Genomic DNA, 14,784 nt, shown 5'->3' with positions numbered 1-14,784 from the left:
ATTAAGCACATGCCACTAACAATCCAATTCTGAAAGTAAAATAAATCCCCACTGCCTCTCCTAAAAAATATAAAGAAAAGGTTTTGCCATCTTCTTCAACTCTCATTATTCTTTCCTACCAGTACAACAGTTCAGTCCAAGGAAGAGGGAACAGGCCCTTCAAGGATCAGATTGACTGCTACGTCAATCATGCAGTTAATGAACCTGTCTATCAAACTGACAGACAGGACATCTCAAAATACTAACAGCCCATGACACAAACCAGCTACTCAAACCTTGCTACACCAGCACCTATTTTTCGACTGCATTTCCATGATACAGAGGTTTTATATGAGGCAGAAGATGGAGTGTTCTAAAGAACTTTGCTTTATTCTATAGTTAACTAAGAGGTGAAAATGGTGCAATGGCTTTTATATGTAATGGCATATTTTACAATACATGTTCTTTCCCTAAGCAAAACAGTAGGAGAATAGAGTGAACAAATCACACAGAGTTTTCTAAAAAAAAACCATGGTACTTGCATTAAAATACTTTGTAGACTGCCTCACAGCCTAGTTCTTACAGAGATCAACTATTCAAATTTTGGAAATGAAAATTATACCTCTCAAGCAATTAATCAACAGAACAGTGGTGCCTCTCACTACCTTAAATCAGATGAATATCAGATACACATGGCAGCAAATTCAACTTAATTCTGATGGAAATGCTTTATTGCTTTAAATGGCAGTTTCCACAGTGTGCATTCAAACACACATTTGGATACATGTAATGTTTGTTACGAACTATTCAGAAGGGAACATACAGCAGTGTGCTTTGTTATGTAAGACAAGGAAAACTGATATTTTCATAACAGACACTTTTTCTTTTAAGTAATTGAACTCAGGCTACAATGACACAACTATAAGCTTGCAAAACAGGCATTAATAAAAATTACAATGGAATCTATGTAATATTTCAGATATCTAGCAGCAATAAAAGTTGGCATTCTAGATTAAGGGTATGAAAATGTTACGTTTCAGGAAATACATAACATTATGAATAACTTTTGACACACATTTGTGCTTAAATCAAATCTGATATTTTCTGGAAATACTTTAAGTTTGCAAAAGTGCGAGTTCAAGACTGGACAAGAGGCTGACAGACTAATTAGCCAAACATCTTGAAAAGGATAAGACTCCAATGGAATGATAAGAGTATTAAGGGCAGAGTCACATGGATACATCAATGTAGGCTGACATCTCAAAATGAAATACAAAGAAAAAACAAGGAAGTTTCCTATCTTGCTCTTTGGTACTTTGAAACCAACGGTTAAAGCAGAAAAAGAAAGACTGCAGTCTGTATTAATTTTAGCACAGCTAAATTTTGTAACAAATGACTTGCACATGAGAGAAAACCCTGCATTTCATTTATTTGAAGTTACATACCTCAATAAGGCATTTAAATAATCCAGTATTTTCATATTCTACAGAAGTGTATTGTGCTGACATCATATAATTGCCTGGGGGAACTAAGCTTTATTCAAAACTGTGTTCCGCCAAGACCATTAAGTTCACCAACTGATGGGACATCTTAGAAACACAACATAAAATCTGATCTGCCACTATTCCTCTAGTTTACTTAACCTTGGTGTGCACCAACGAGCTGATAACTAATTTAAGACCTGAGAAAAAAAAGAAATTTCAGAGGGAAATGCAGAGAGGCATGATTTAGTTTAATATGCATCTACATTAGCTACAGGGCATAATTAAAAGTACATCACTTCTTTAAATCTACATAATTATATCCCAAAGACATTCTCATTAGTATCTTCTGCTTTGCAGCTAAACCAGAAGAGGCCTCAGGTCTGCAAGGCCAGACTTCTTTATTTTAAATGTGATAATATAATGTTGAAAATAAAACGGCTGATGCAAAGTGGTGAGGCTGGCCTTTATCATCTATGCATTATTATTGTGAACACAAGAATTCCCAGACATCCATAAAAAAATAATAAAGTAGCCGAAACCTGGTTTTAAAAAAAGCTGAAATCAATCACTGATTAATGATCAGGGCTAATTCTGAATATATGAAGCAAACTGACTAGCTTTATTAATTTATGCATTATTTCATGGTAATAGAACTGCAATATTTATTCAAAATAATTTTCTTTAACCAGCAACTTGGCTCTTAATTCCGTTAACAGATGGATGTTCTAGTTCCAACAGTACAAAACAATCCTTCATATTAATTACTGCATCGTCCTGAGAGTAAGTATGCAATACAAAGACAAAGGGAGGTGTCTTTTGAGTCAAATGCCTACAGACTAAAAACTGCTATGACCAATTCCACAATCTGCGGTATGGTCTAAAGGCTCTTAATGTGAAACATGATTAGAGCTACACTCACTTGACCTAGGCCCTGGTATCTGGAATCAAGGGAAATAACCTCCACTTACTAAGCTTGCTCCCAGAGTTAATTGAAAGCTTCTACCAAACTGAAAGCTATGTTGTAATAGGAAGCCTTTTTGAACAGGGGTGGATCACTTGTCTTGTGGACTGCATGACCCTCGGGGTATTTATGAATGGTTGCAGCAGAAAAGTGACACGGCGAATGAGGAACACTTATTCCGCACCATCAAAATTCTTTCCCGAAGCTGAAAAATATTTATCAAAAACCTTGGTATAGAATATGCCAATACAAGAAACAATATTTCCGCTTAAACTAATGTATATAATCAGAGGCAACCATTTCATTTTAACAACTGACCTATCTGAAACATAATTTAATCAAACTGATGCTTTAATCAAACACATGACTTGCTAGACTCTTGGCGACTTGTGCAAAGAGGAACGATCTGTTCCAGCGAAATTTAAATACTAATTGCCATTCTAGGGTATTGTGGATTATTCTTCCTCTTTCCACAAATTTCACAGTAATAAAAATTAGCACTTTGGATATGCAGTACATTTAAAAGCTTAAGGAGAAAGAAAGCAGCTTTATATAAGGTGCCCCAAATGTCAGGGGTGGTGGTGGCAGGGGAAGGTTTAGTGAGTAGAGGGACTGACCACCACCTGGGGCAGAGGGATAGCTGTTTGGTCCCTGCTTCCAGTTTCAAACCTCTCATTCTTTCGGAAGTCTCTTAGAAGCCAATCCCGCACCTGGTGTTGGGCCAAAGAGACAAACTGATGATGCTGCTGGTTTATTGACCACTCTGCTGACCAGCAACATCCCTGGCCAAGCTGGCTGGAGTGGTCTATGGCATGGTGTTGGAGAACAGCACTATTATAGGCACCAGGTAACGCTCATTCTGCGTTGTTTTCTAAGCATGGCAGCATTTAAACTTTGGAAGTCCCTGTCTATTTTTGGCACCGGCTTAAAGCATGCCTTTAGGAAGCACTGGAAATGTAAAAGAAAAACCGGTGCACATTGGCATGCAGTTGCTACTGCACCACAATATAGCATTTGTGTAGAAGACCTACTTCTATATCTTTCTGGCATTAGCATCAAGGCTCAGAGAAACGGCAAGATGATCTGTTCTCTTAACCTATGACTTCTACATATACTTGGAAGCCTTTTGCAAAGGACTTTGAATGCCTGTCGGATTTCCCGTTTTACATGCTTCTCAGCACTCTCAAGAACTCCAAAGAATCTGCTCTTCTTGGTGGCAAATTGTTGTTCTGCAAAACTTTTTATTCAGTACAGTAGTCCTTTAGGGACTACAGGTATCTGTGCAGGGGCCTCAGGACTGTGAAAGTCAGCTCTGACCACTCCAACCTGGCTTTCCCACGCAACTTGGGAATGACAGGGCCTGCTTGCATGGTTCTACACCCCTTTCCAAGCACACATTTTATAATGCCCAAAGTGGGTATGTAAGTTTAAACAGACTTTCTACCCAATTACGAAGCACAGACAGGCCTATATGGCCTTTCCTCCCTCCCTGGGGTCCCCATCAATCCCTTTTTTAAAATTAGTGTTATGTTGGCTACCTTTCAGTTGGCAAGGAGACAGAACAAGGACTTCATTCAACCATCCTCTAAACAGAAATGGATCAGTAGTTTGGAAAATATTAAGGTTAAGCACTGGAGGACAATGTATGGAAATATTTGTAGTGGAACTTGGTCCTTTTATTGATTTTGAAAGCAAATATTGATATCACTATATATAAGTGTTTATCAATATTGTAAGTAAGTTTTCTGACTTCCTTCTGTGATTTCTGCAAACAACAAAGTTAGGCAATATAAATTTATGCTGAGAGCAGAATTGAGATGTATATCCGCTGTGAGGAAAGGATGGGAAAGCAGGTGTTTTTTGCTATTGCTATTTATGTTAGACTTGTTTTAGTCTAAGCAGCTGTCCACAGTGCACATGGACGTCTGCAGACTTCGCAAATGTTCAAAGAGAACTATTAAGAACTGAATAGTCCTCCAAACAAGTAATTTACCTTGTCTGCATCCACTTTTCCTCTGATGAATTCAGATTTCCAGAACTGTAGAGCTTGTTCTAGTGTTAAACCGATGCCTTTTAGGAACAAACCATATTGCATACGGCCTCCATGACGGAGATGATGGTTATCACGCAGAGCTTTGTGCAGTTGGCGCATGCAGGGAGGAAATGATTTAACAGAAAGCTGCAACAGGAAAACATATTATTGAATAGATTGACTTACAGGCTGCATTTTGATCACCAATTAAATCTATTTAGAAAGGTGAACAGCTTGAGGAGAGAAGGATATGCAGGGGCTATAGGGACTATGCGTAAATCTATTTTACGACTTCAATATGCCTGTAAGCATTTGAATCTAATATTTTGTTCTATACAAGAGAAAAGAATAAATGCAGCACAGAAATACAGTTATTAAAAAAAGAAATGGTCTTTACTAATTCTAGCCAAAAGCATTAATCAGTATGGTTAATTAGTTACCAGTTTAAAATATGGATTCTGATTGTATATTAAGAGTGGTTTTGTTCTCACCCCCCCCAAAAAAGTATACTTTACTTGATGGCATTGATATCATTTATAGGTATATCTTGAATTTATTTAAAACATTTTATACTGCCCTTCATCCTATCACAATTTAGGTCAGTGTATAACAGGCTTACCCAACCTGGTGCTGTTGAACTACAATTCCCATCATTCCTGACAACTGGCTATGCTGGTTGGAGCTGATGGGAATTGCAGCGCAAGTGATCTGGAGGGCACTGTGCCGGGGAAGGCTGGTGCATTAACAGATACAGAAAAACAGCAGAGCGGGGGTCAGATAATGCATTTAAAACAGACTTAAATATTTTCAGATACATTGCTGGATGCACTTTAATTAAGTTTATTTTCCCAACTATTACTTGCTTTCATTTCTTAGCTACGATATGCCCGCTATAATAATAATCATAATCATAATCAGCAGTACAGGCATTGACCATTTAGCCCACATCTAACTGACATGTGGGCATGGAAGCGCGAGTCATTTTGGAAGAGGACAGAATTGGGACAGAACAGGGCAGGCTTATACGTGTGTGGGGGCTAGGAACAGAGCCCCCCCCCTGTAAAATGGTCATTGCCTGTATTAAGCTACCGTATTTGGTTAACAAGAAGGTGTTAATAGTTACAGCAAACCTCTAGACCAACTCCTTTATATCACTTTTAAAAAACAAACAGGACTTCTATGCCACTGGTTTCCTTGAGGATAAATATATTGGAACGGATTCAAATGAGGTTAGTTGTGCATTAGTGCATCACTGATTTCATGTTAGTCATAACCTTGTCTCATTGATTTCAACAGGACTAATGCATGGCCAACTTCCTCTGGATCCAACCTGTTATTATACGTAAAGGGCAGTCAGTTTCTTCACACAAACTGCATGCTGGACAAGGGCAATACGGGGTACAGTTTAAAAGCATAAAATACTCACAGTGTCAATCTGTTCTAATGAAATTTTCCCAATGTTTCTTTCAATGCTGTAATCTGGACCAACATATGCATGACTGTGGGGTAGAGACGAAAGTTTTTTAGGGTATATGAAATCTTCAACAATTCACTTGTTACAATGGGAACTTAAATACACAATTGTTTTTATGGATTTTAGGAGGAAATCATTCCAACGTAACAATTCAGCAAATATGACTTGAATACACTAAAGCACTTTGAAACTTTTTTTTTATCCAACACAGTTTTGACATTTCACCACACAAGCACCTTGACAGATTTATTTTGTGGCATTTCTTCCTGAGAAACAAGATCAGAATCATAGTCTGGGATGAACATTATGTTCCAAGTATGAGCAAAATACCTGAAACTTGTCAAAGCAGCTGCCCAAAGAAAGTAGTTCTAGACTTCAATTATAGATCCTTTATATTTTTCACATTAAAGGAACTGCTAGTAAAAGTGTGTCTTCTTAAAATTTATCAGAAAATTGTGAAAACATTTCTACTGAAATACTACAGAGCTCCATGAGGAGACAACCCCAGAAAGTAATAAAATCATGATTGTGGTTTTAAAAAGGGTATGAGGGAAGGAGAATATTCTGCATGAATTTCAAGTGCAGTCATACCTCATGTTAAGTTGCTTCATGTTATGCTCTTTCAGGTTACGTCCCACGGCGACCCGGAAGTACCGGAAAGGGTTACTTCTGGGTTTTGCCACTTGCGCATGCACAAAAGTGCAAAATGATGTCATGCGCATGCGCAAAAGCGTCAAATTGCAACCCACACGTGTGCAGACGCGCCGCTGCGGGTTGCGCTCTTTTCATGTTGCAAACGGGCCTCCGGAACGGATCCCGTTCGCAACCAGAGGTACCACTGTAGATGGGCTCTTTTCCCCCCCAAAGGACAAAACATGTTTGTTTGTTTGTTTGTTTGAAATCTAACCTAAGGGATGAGCTTGATGTGTTGACTGAGATGGCGCAGGAGAAATCATGGCAAGAACAGCAGCTCTCTACTACCCACTTAAACCTACCATCTGCAGTGAAAGAAGCTGAGTTTGAGAAGGGAGGGTCCACATGGCTCTCCGGTTCAAATCTCTGGTGAAGTGCAAGGAACAGCCCCTCAATGGGCTGGTTGGGCCCTTTTACTTTTTTTCTTCTGGCACAGACAGGTCCACAAGTTAGCAGTCAGAATGCCATTGGTCCCACCTGCAATGTAGCACTGCTTAGGAGCTTCGCCATAGCGGGGCCAATTAAGGCAAATCTCAACGAGTTGCTTGCTGTAGGCTGCAGTAGCAGCTGCCTGGGCACACCTCAGGGGGATGTTCCATACCTATTCACCATCCGCAACCATTTCCTGCTGCTCACTGGACCACCCAGTAATACTGCTCCCCGAGAACTATTATAGGAAAAATATACTGATACATTACCTGAGATGACTGAGCAGAGGCTGGAGTCTCTCATCTGTTTGTACAATGGGCAATGACCGTGCTGTGAGCTAAAAGAGATTGGGGAGGGGTGGGGAAACAAGTCACAAAGAACCAATGAAATGCTGCTCTCTCTCTTTTTTTTTTTAAGTACAAACTACAGTTACTAATAATGCAAATAAAATTAACTTATTGACCCAAAAACATATTCTTCAAAAAAACCACTGGAACGTTTGTTGTCTCTCACACAATCACTCTCTCTTGTTGAGTCAAATCTCCAGAAACAGAAATCAACAACTCTTCTTTCAGCTTTTTCAAAGATGTCCATTTGCTTATCATCTTTCTAACTCTTCCTATTAAGCTTATAATTTTATCAGCCTTCCACGTAAGCTTTAAATCTATCGATTCAATCTATTATTAGATCAACGCAATGTCGTTATTTCAACAAGTTCTTCTCCAGACCCATTAACCATTGCATTTAAACTACTTAAGTTCTGTTGATGGGAAGTAGCATTAATCCACTCCTCTGCCAAATCCACTCCTGATGAAGAGCGGAGGAAATCAATGTTTCAGTAACTGTTTCCACAGAAGGCTCCACTACGAGCTCTCTGTATAGTTAAGTCTTACAAAATTACAGTTGTTTCCTTAGATGAACATCTTTTTTTTATTCTGTGCTGCTGAAGCATATTAGCTAAGGTTTAGCCACGGATCGAGGAAGTGCCCAGTTCAAACCTAACTTCTGCCACTAAATACAGATAGGTAGCTGTGTTTGTCTGCCATAGTTGAAACAAAATATAAAAAAAATCCTTCCAGTAGCACCTTAGAGACCAACTAAGTTTGTTATTGGTATGAGCTTTCGTGTGCATGGTATCCAATGAAGTGTGTTTGTTTCTGCCACTAAAATCAACAAATGGCTTTAGATAAGCCATTTTCAGACTCAAGTCTTGCTGGACCACCTGTAATACGGACCTAACAGTATCAACCTACCTTAAAGGGCTGCTACAAGGATTATAAGGTAATATATTTAATTTATATGCCACTTACTAGAACAAAAGTGCTCCCAGCTACTTACAACTGACAGTCTAAAGTATTAATTAAGAATACCAGTAAAAACAAGTTACATTGAAAAAAAGGAAGAAAAAATGTTAGTAATTCTAAAATATTTGTGCTTGCTAAAATTGCATGTCAAAATTACATCCTTGGGTATGTAATAATACTCATCATCATGCCTAGCAATGTCAGTGAGTAACTTATACCTCCTTTACCCACTGGCTGCTTCTCATTCAGTCTTCATGGTCTCTCACACACATACCTTCCCAGCATCCATCTCTGCCTGCCTAACAATGGGAGACCCTCATAGCTGCCTCAAGTCTACAACAGATTGGAGGAGAGGAAAGGAAAAGGGACTCTGAGAACTGTTTCCGGAGGCGGCGCGAAACAGCAATGGCGGTCCTCTTTGCGCTGTGAAGAGGGGCTCCGCGAAAAAGGGTCGTCCGCTGCGGCAAAGCGGAGACCCATCAAGAAAAACCGCAGGCAGAGTGAGCCTGCGGCCGTGGGACTCGGCGGGCGCCTGGAGCCCCCCCAGAAGCGGGGAAGGAGCCTCGTAAGAGGCTCCGGAACGTGAAAGGGGGAGCGGCGCTGTGAGTTCATCGCTCTTTTCGTGGAAGCAAAGCCGCGCTGCTGCTGCTGATGAGCGCTGACCTTTCTTCTTGAAATTATCGGAATTGGAGCAACATACCCGTGAGTAAGGGTCCTAAATTTTCCAACTAAATTGAAGAAATTCGGCCGAAAGCGGGAGGCGAGTAACAGGAAGTCCGCCTCCCGACTCTGCTAATTAGATCAAAGCAAGGGCTCGGAAACGAGCTGAAGTATTTAAAAAGGGATTGTCAAAGTGGAAGAAAGGGTGCATTGAGAGACTCTGTATTTTGAAGACAAAAAGGAAAGAACTGTGGGTTGTATAGACTTTTATTCTTTAGAACTATCCTCCAATTTCCGGGCTAAACGGGGCTGAAAGAGACAACCCCGTCACCGGGCTGCCAGTGCATAGAAAAAGAACTGTCAAACTGCTGTCAAACTGACGACATTGTTGCAGAGATCGAAATTGTTGCATAGACTGAGATACTAATATTAAACATTGTTGCATGGACCTGTATTGATACTTTAAGGCTGGATTTTAAAAGATTAGAAGTTCTGGAAACCTTCCTTTTGTGTTTGGGAATTACTAAACTCAATATGGGGAATTGAGGAACTTCAATGGCGGAAAATAGTTCCTTTCTTTTTTGAAGCTTTGAAATACTCCCCCTATAGGACTGTGGAAACATAGTTGCATGGGAACTGAGCTTTATTGAAACCTTTTGTGGTTCTTTTTATTTATATTTGGGACTTGTTTTTCCCATGGGACAAAAGACCATTTGACCTTGAACAGAGGCAGGTGTGGAATGAGCGGCACAGGGAGAACAAGAGCAGCTAAAGCTAAAGATAAAGAAAAAGAGAAAAAATCTGGGCAACTTTTGCAAACAACTTTAACTCATCACCGCAGATCATCTGTCCCAACTGTGCTGACAGCACAGGAGGTGGAACTAGTGCAGCCTGCTGCAGAAGACATGGCAACTGGAGGATCTGAAACAGTTTTAAAACAAATTTTGGAACAATTGGCAGTCTTAAACCAAAAAGTGGATAATCAAACATCAAAGATTGACCAAGCTACATCCTCTATTGGCAAATTAACTGAACAGGTTTCGCAGCACACTCAGGCAATTGAGAAATTGCAAGGAGCTACGGCTGAAAACTTTAAATTAGCTGTGGAAGCCAACCAAAAAGCAGAACAGGTGAACTTAAAGGTGGATGAAATTAAAGGAGAGGTAAGACCTTTGAGAAGGCAGGTAGGGGAACAACAAGCCTACCTGGCATTGGTTGAATTGAAAAGTAAAGATAGTAATCTCAGGATAAGGGCTATCCCGGAATTGGAACAAAATAATCTAGAGGGATTTTTGACACTTTTGTTCACCAAATTCTGGGGAATTGAGGAAGAAAAGGACTTTAAAATTGTGACAGCCTTTAGACTGGGAAAATCAGTAAAGAAAGATAAGCCCAGAGACTGTTTGGTTGCTCTGAGATCAAGAGAAGAAAGGGATAAGATACTAGGCCTACATTTTAAGAAATCTTTGGAGGTAGAAGGTAAAAGGGCCGAAATTTACAGAGATATACCCAAATATCTCTTGGAACTTAGGACTACCTATATAGATTTGACCAAATTGTTGAGACATAACGGAATTCCTTACAGGTGGGAGTTTCCACAAGGACTTTCATTTACTTACAAAGGAAGGAAAATAAAGATTAAATCACCTGAAGACCAGCAGAAGTTCCTACATGACCACGAGGAGGACCTGCAAAAAGGAGCCGCAGCTTCTTGGCCTCCACCACCACCGGCACCATCTCCAAGAGTTATACCACCAGGACCAGGACCAGCATTACCTCCCCCGGGATCGGGAGGAAGCTTAGATACCCCATTGTAGAACCCGTCAACTGAGTCAGGATGTCTCTGCAGCTTCTTAGTTGGAATATAAATGGCGGAAACTCCCCGGAAAAAAGAAGGAAAGTCTTTCACATTTTGAAAAAGGAACAATTGGACGTTATCTGCCTACAGGAAACACATGTGACAAGGCTCCATAGAAAAGTGTTAATTAACAAAAGACTAGGCCAAGAATTTATTTCTTCGGACAAAGTCAAGAAGAGAGGAGTGGTGATTTACGCAAAGGAGAGCCTGTCACCGAAATTTTTATTCAAAGATGAATATGGCCGAATTTTGGCGATTGAAATACAGACGCAAGGAGAAAAAATTTTGATATTAGGAATATATGCTCCAAATGAGGGAAAGTCGGAATTCTTCAGGAAGCTGCATGAGACCATGCTGGATTATTTGGACTATAGCAACATCATTATGCTGGGTGATATGAATGGGGTCGTGTCTGTACATATGGATAAGTCACAAAGTGCTAACATATCGAAAGACGGCAGACTACCCAAAACTTTTTTTGAAATGACAGACAATATGGACTTGGTTGACATTTGGAGGGTTAAGAACCCTCTAGGGAAAGAAGGGACTTTCTTTTCTGAAGCTCATCTGACATGGACACGAATCGACCAAATCTGGACAACTAGAGGACTGGCACCTAAGACTAGAAAAGTGGAAATCTGCCCAAAAACCTGCTCCGACCATAGTGCTTTGAAAGTGGAATTGAGACTTAACACAACCGGTTCCTTTAGATGGAAAATGAATGACACCTTATTAAGAGATCAGGAGATTGTGAAGAAGGCCCAAAAAACCTTAAAGGACTATTTTGAGATAAATTTGAATACTACCGTGGAAAAAAGAACAATCTGGGACGCAAGTAAGGCAGTCATGAGAGGGTTTCTAATACAACAAAATACGATTAAGAAAAGGCTCTGGAATGAAAAGAAGGAGAAGATATTGGAGAAAATAAGAGAAGGAGAGAAAAAATTAAGATCTAGGCCTAAGTCGAAGGATGTGTTAAGAGAAGTGAAATTTTTCCAGGCGCAATATTCAAAATTGATAAACCAAGAGGTGGAATGGAAAATTAAACAAATGAAACAAAGATCCTTCGAATCGGCGAATAAGTGTGGGAAACTGCTAGCCTGGCAGTTGAAAAAGAGACAAAAGCTTAATACGGTTACAAACCTAGAGATCGAAGGGAGAATGGTTCAGAAACCCGAGGAAATCAGAAAGTGCTTCCAGAGGTACTTCAAAGAACTTTATACACAAGGGCCGCAAAAAGCCACAGAGGTGGATCAATTTCTTAAAACTAATGGATTACAAAAAATACCCCTGGAAATGAGAACAAACCTGAATTGTAACATTACACAGCAAGAAATTGAAAGTGCCATTCAAAATCTTCAACTTGGCAAGTCCCCAGGCCCGGACGGCCTAACCTCCAAATACTATAAAGTTTTAAAGGACTATTTGACACAACCTTTGATGGAGGTTTGTAACCAGATAATGGAGGGAAGGAAGGCACCGGAAATGTGGAAAGAAGCTTTCATCACATTGATACCTAAATCAGAGACTGAAAAGACCCAACTTAAGAACTACCGCCCCATTTCACTCCTAAATGTGGATTACAAAATTTTTGCTGATATTTTGGCAAATAGACTTAAAAAAGTACTAAATGAAGTGATTCACAAGGACCAGGCTGGCTTTCTCCCTGGTAGGCATTTGTTTGACAATACAAGAAACATTATTGACATTATGGAACTTCTACAAACAAATCTGAATACCAGAGCGGTTTTGATTTTTGTTGACGCAGAGAAGGCCTTTGATAATATTTCTTGGATGTTTATGAAGAAAAATTTGGAAGGGATGGGAGTGGGGCGGGGGTTCGAAAATGGTATAGAAGCAATCTATACAGAACAAAAAGCTAAATTGATTGTAAATAATGTGGTGACAGAGGAGTTTAAAATTGAAAAAGGGACACGCCAGGGGTGCCCTCTATCCCCTCTATTGTTCATTTCAGTTCTGGAGGTGTTGCTAAATATGATTAGAAAGGACCGGTTGGTTCAGGGAATCGAGGTCGGAGTGAAACAATACAAATTGAAAGCATTTGCAGATGACTTGGTATTAACACTTCAGGAACCAGTCTCCAGCACTAAAAGAGTGTTAGAATTAATTTCTGATTTTGGTCGGGTGGCGGGGTTTAAGTTAAATAAGCAAAAAACTAAGGTTTTAGCAAAAAATTTGACAGTTACAGAAACAGATGAGTTCTCCAAAGAAACGGAGCTGAATGTGGTTAAAAAAGTAAAATACCTAGGGGTGTACTTGACCTCCAAAAATTTGAATTTGTTTAAAGACAATTATGAGAAATGTTGGTCAGAAATCAAAAGAGACTTGGAAATATGGTCAAGATTGAAACTTTCCTTGTTAGGCCGAATAGCTGCTGTAAAGATGAATGTATTGCCGAAAATGTTATTTTTGTTTCAGGCCCTACAGATCGTGGACAAGGTGGAATGTTTTGGAAAGTGGCAGAAGGATATTTCTAAGTTTGTTTGGCAGGGCAAAAAGCCCCGAATAAAGTTTAAAATATTAACTGATGTGAAAGAAAGGGGGGGATTTGCCCTGCCAGACTTGAGGCTATATTATGAATCTGCAGCCTTCTGCTGGTTGAAAGATTGGATTTTATTGGAGAACACTGACGTCCTGGATCTGGAAGGGTTTGACAATGCGTTTGGGTGGCATGCATATTTGTGGTATGACAAGGCTAAAGTGCACAAATTGTTTAAAAACCATATTGTCAGAAGAGCAATTTGGAGGGTCTGGATAAAATACAAAGACTTATTGGAGAGTAAAACTCCGAGGTGGCTCTCACCGGTGGAGGCCAAGGCACGTAAGAGACCCAACATGGAGGCCCATTGGCCTAAATATTGGGAAATAATTGAAAAAACTGGAGACAATTGGAGGCTGCTAAGTTTGGAGAAATTGAAAACTAAGGTACGAGATTGGCTGCACTATGCGCAAATTCAAGAGGTATTTAAAATAGATAAAAAAGTTGGATTCCAGGTGGAAAAATCGAAACTGGAGATTGAATTGTTAGAGCCAAAAAGTAAGCTACTTTCGAGAATGTATAACTTGCTGCTTAAGTGGAATACACAGGATGAGACAGTCAAATCCGCCATGATAAAATGGGCTCAGGATGTGGGGCATAACATTATGTTTGCAGACTGGGAAAGGTTATGGAACACCGGTTTGAAATTCACGGCTTGCACTGCCTTGAAGGAAAATATTATGAAAATGATATACCGGTGGTACATGACCCCAGTCAAGTTAGCCAAGATATATCATCTGTCTGACAACAAATGTTGGAAATGTGGAGAGGCGGAAGGGACATTCTTTCATCTCTGGTGGACCTGCCCGAAAGTGAAGGCCTTCTGGGAAATGATCCATAATGAACTAAAAAAGGTACTGAGATTTACCTTACCTAAAAAACCAGAGGCCTTCCTTCTGGGCATGGTGGACCAGAGAGTGCTTAAGAAGGACAGAACCTTTTTCATGTATGCTACCACAGCAGCAAGGATATTGATTGCAAAATATTGGAAGACACAAGATTTACCCACGCTGGAGGAATGGCAATCGCAGTTGATGGACTATATGGAACTGGCTGAAATGACTGGCAGAATCCGAGACGTGGGAGAAGAAACAACTGAGGAGGACTGGGAAAAGTTTAAGGACTATTTGAAAAAACATTATAAGCTGTATGAATGTTAAAAAATGCACCTTTCAGGAAATTCTAGCTTCAGCAAATGTAAGTTAATGAAATGAAAATTAAGACACAAGAATTCAGAGGTAAAATAATGAAATAACTTTATTGTGTTTAATATAAAACATATAAGAATTGAGCTACAGTAAAATTGAAAATAGGGAACATGATAAAATGGAAGTTACAATAAGTTTTGAA

The 14,784-nt window shown here is 39.7% G+C and overlaps 1 protein-coding gene across 1 annotated transcript in view; it reads right to left on the bottom strand.

Annotated features, from left to right (window-relative positions):
- PRIM2 (DNA primase subunit 2) overlaps window positions 1-14,784 on the bottom strand; it is a gene marked incomplete at its 5' end in the record, with an annotated part of 70,832 nt that overhangs the window by 17,232 nt on the left and 38,816 nt on the right. The window contains 3 exon segments of the mRNA XM_083730304.1: window positions 4,418-4,603; window positions 5,883-5,955; window positions 7,322-7,389. Coding sequence (XP_083586430.1) covers window positions 4,418-4,603; window positions 5,883-5,955; window positions 7,322-7,389 — 327 coding nt within the window.

This window comes from Podarcis gaigeae, assembly GCF_964106915.1.
Source record: "Podarcis gaigeae genome assembly, chromosome: 3".
In the NCBI taxonomy this organism is placed as follows: Eukaryota; Metazoa; Chordata; class Lepidosauria; order Squamata; family Lacertidae; genus Podarcis; species Podarcis gaigeae.
The sequence above is the reverse complement of the archived record's forward strand: the minus strand, read 5'-3'. Positions and strand labels throughout refer to the sequence as shown.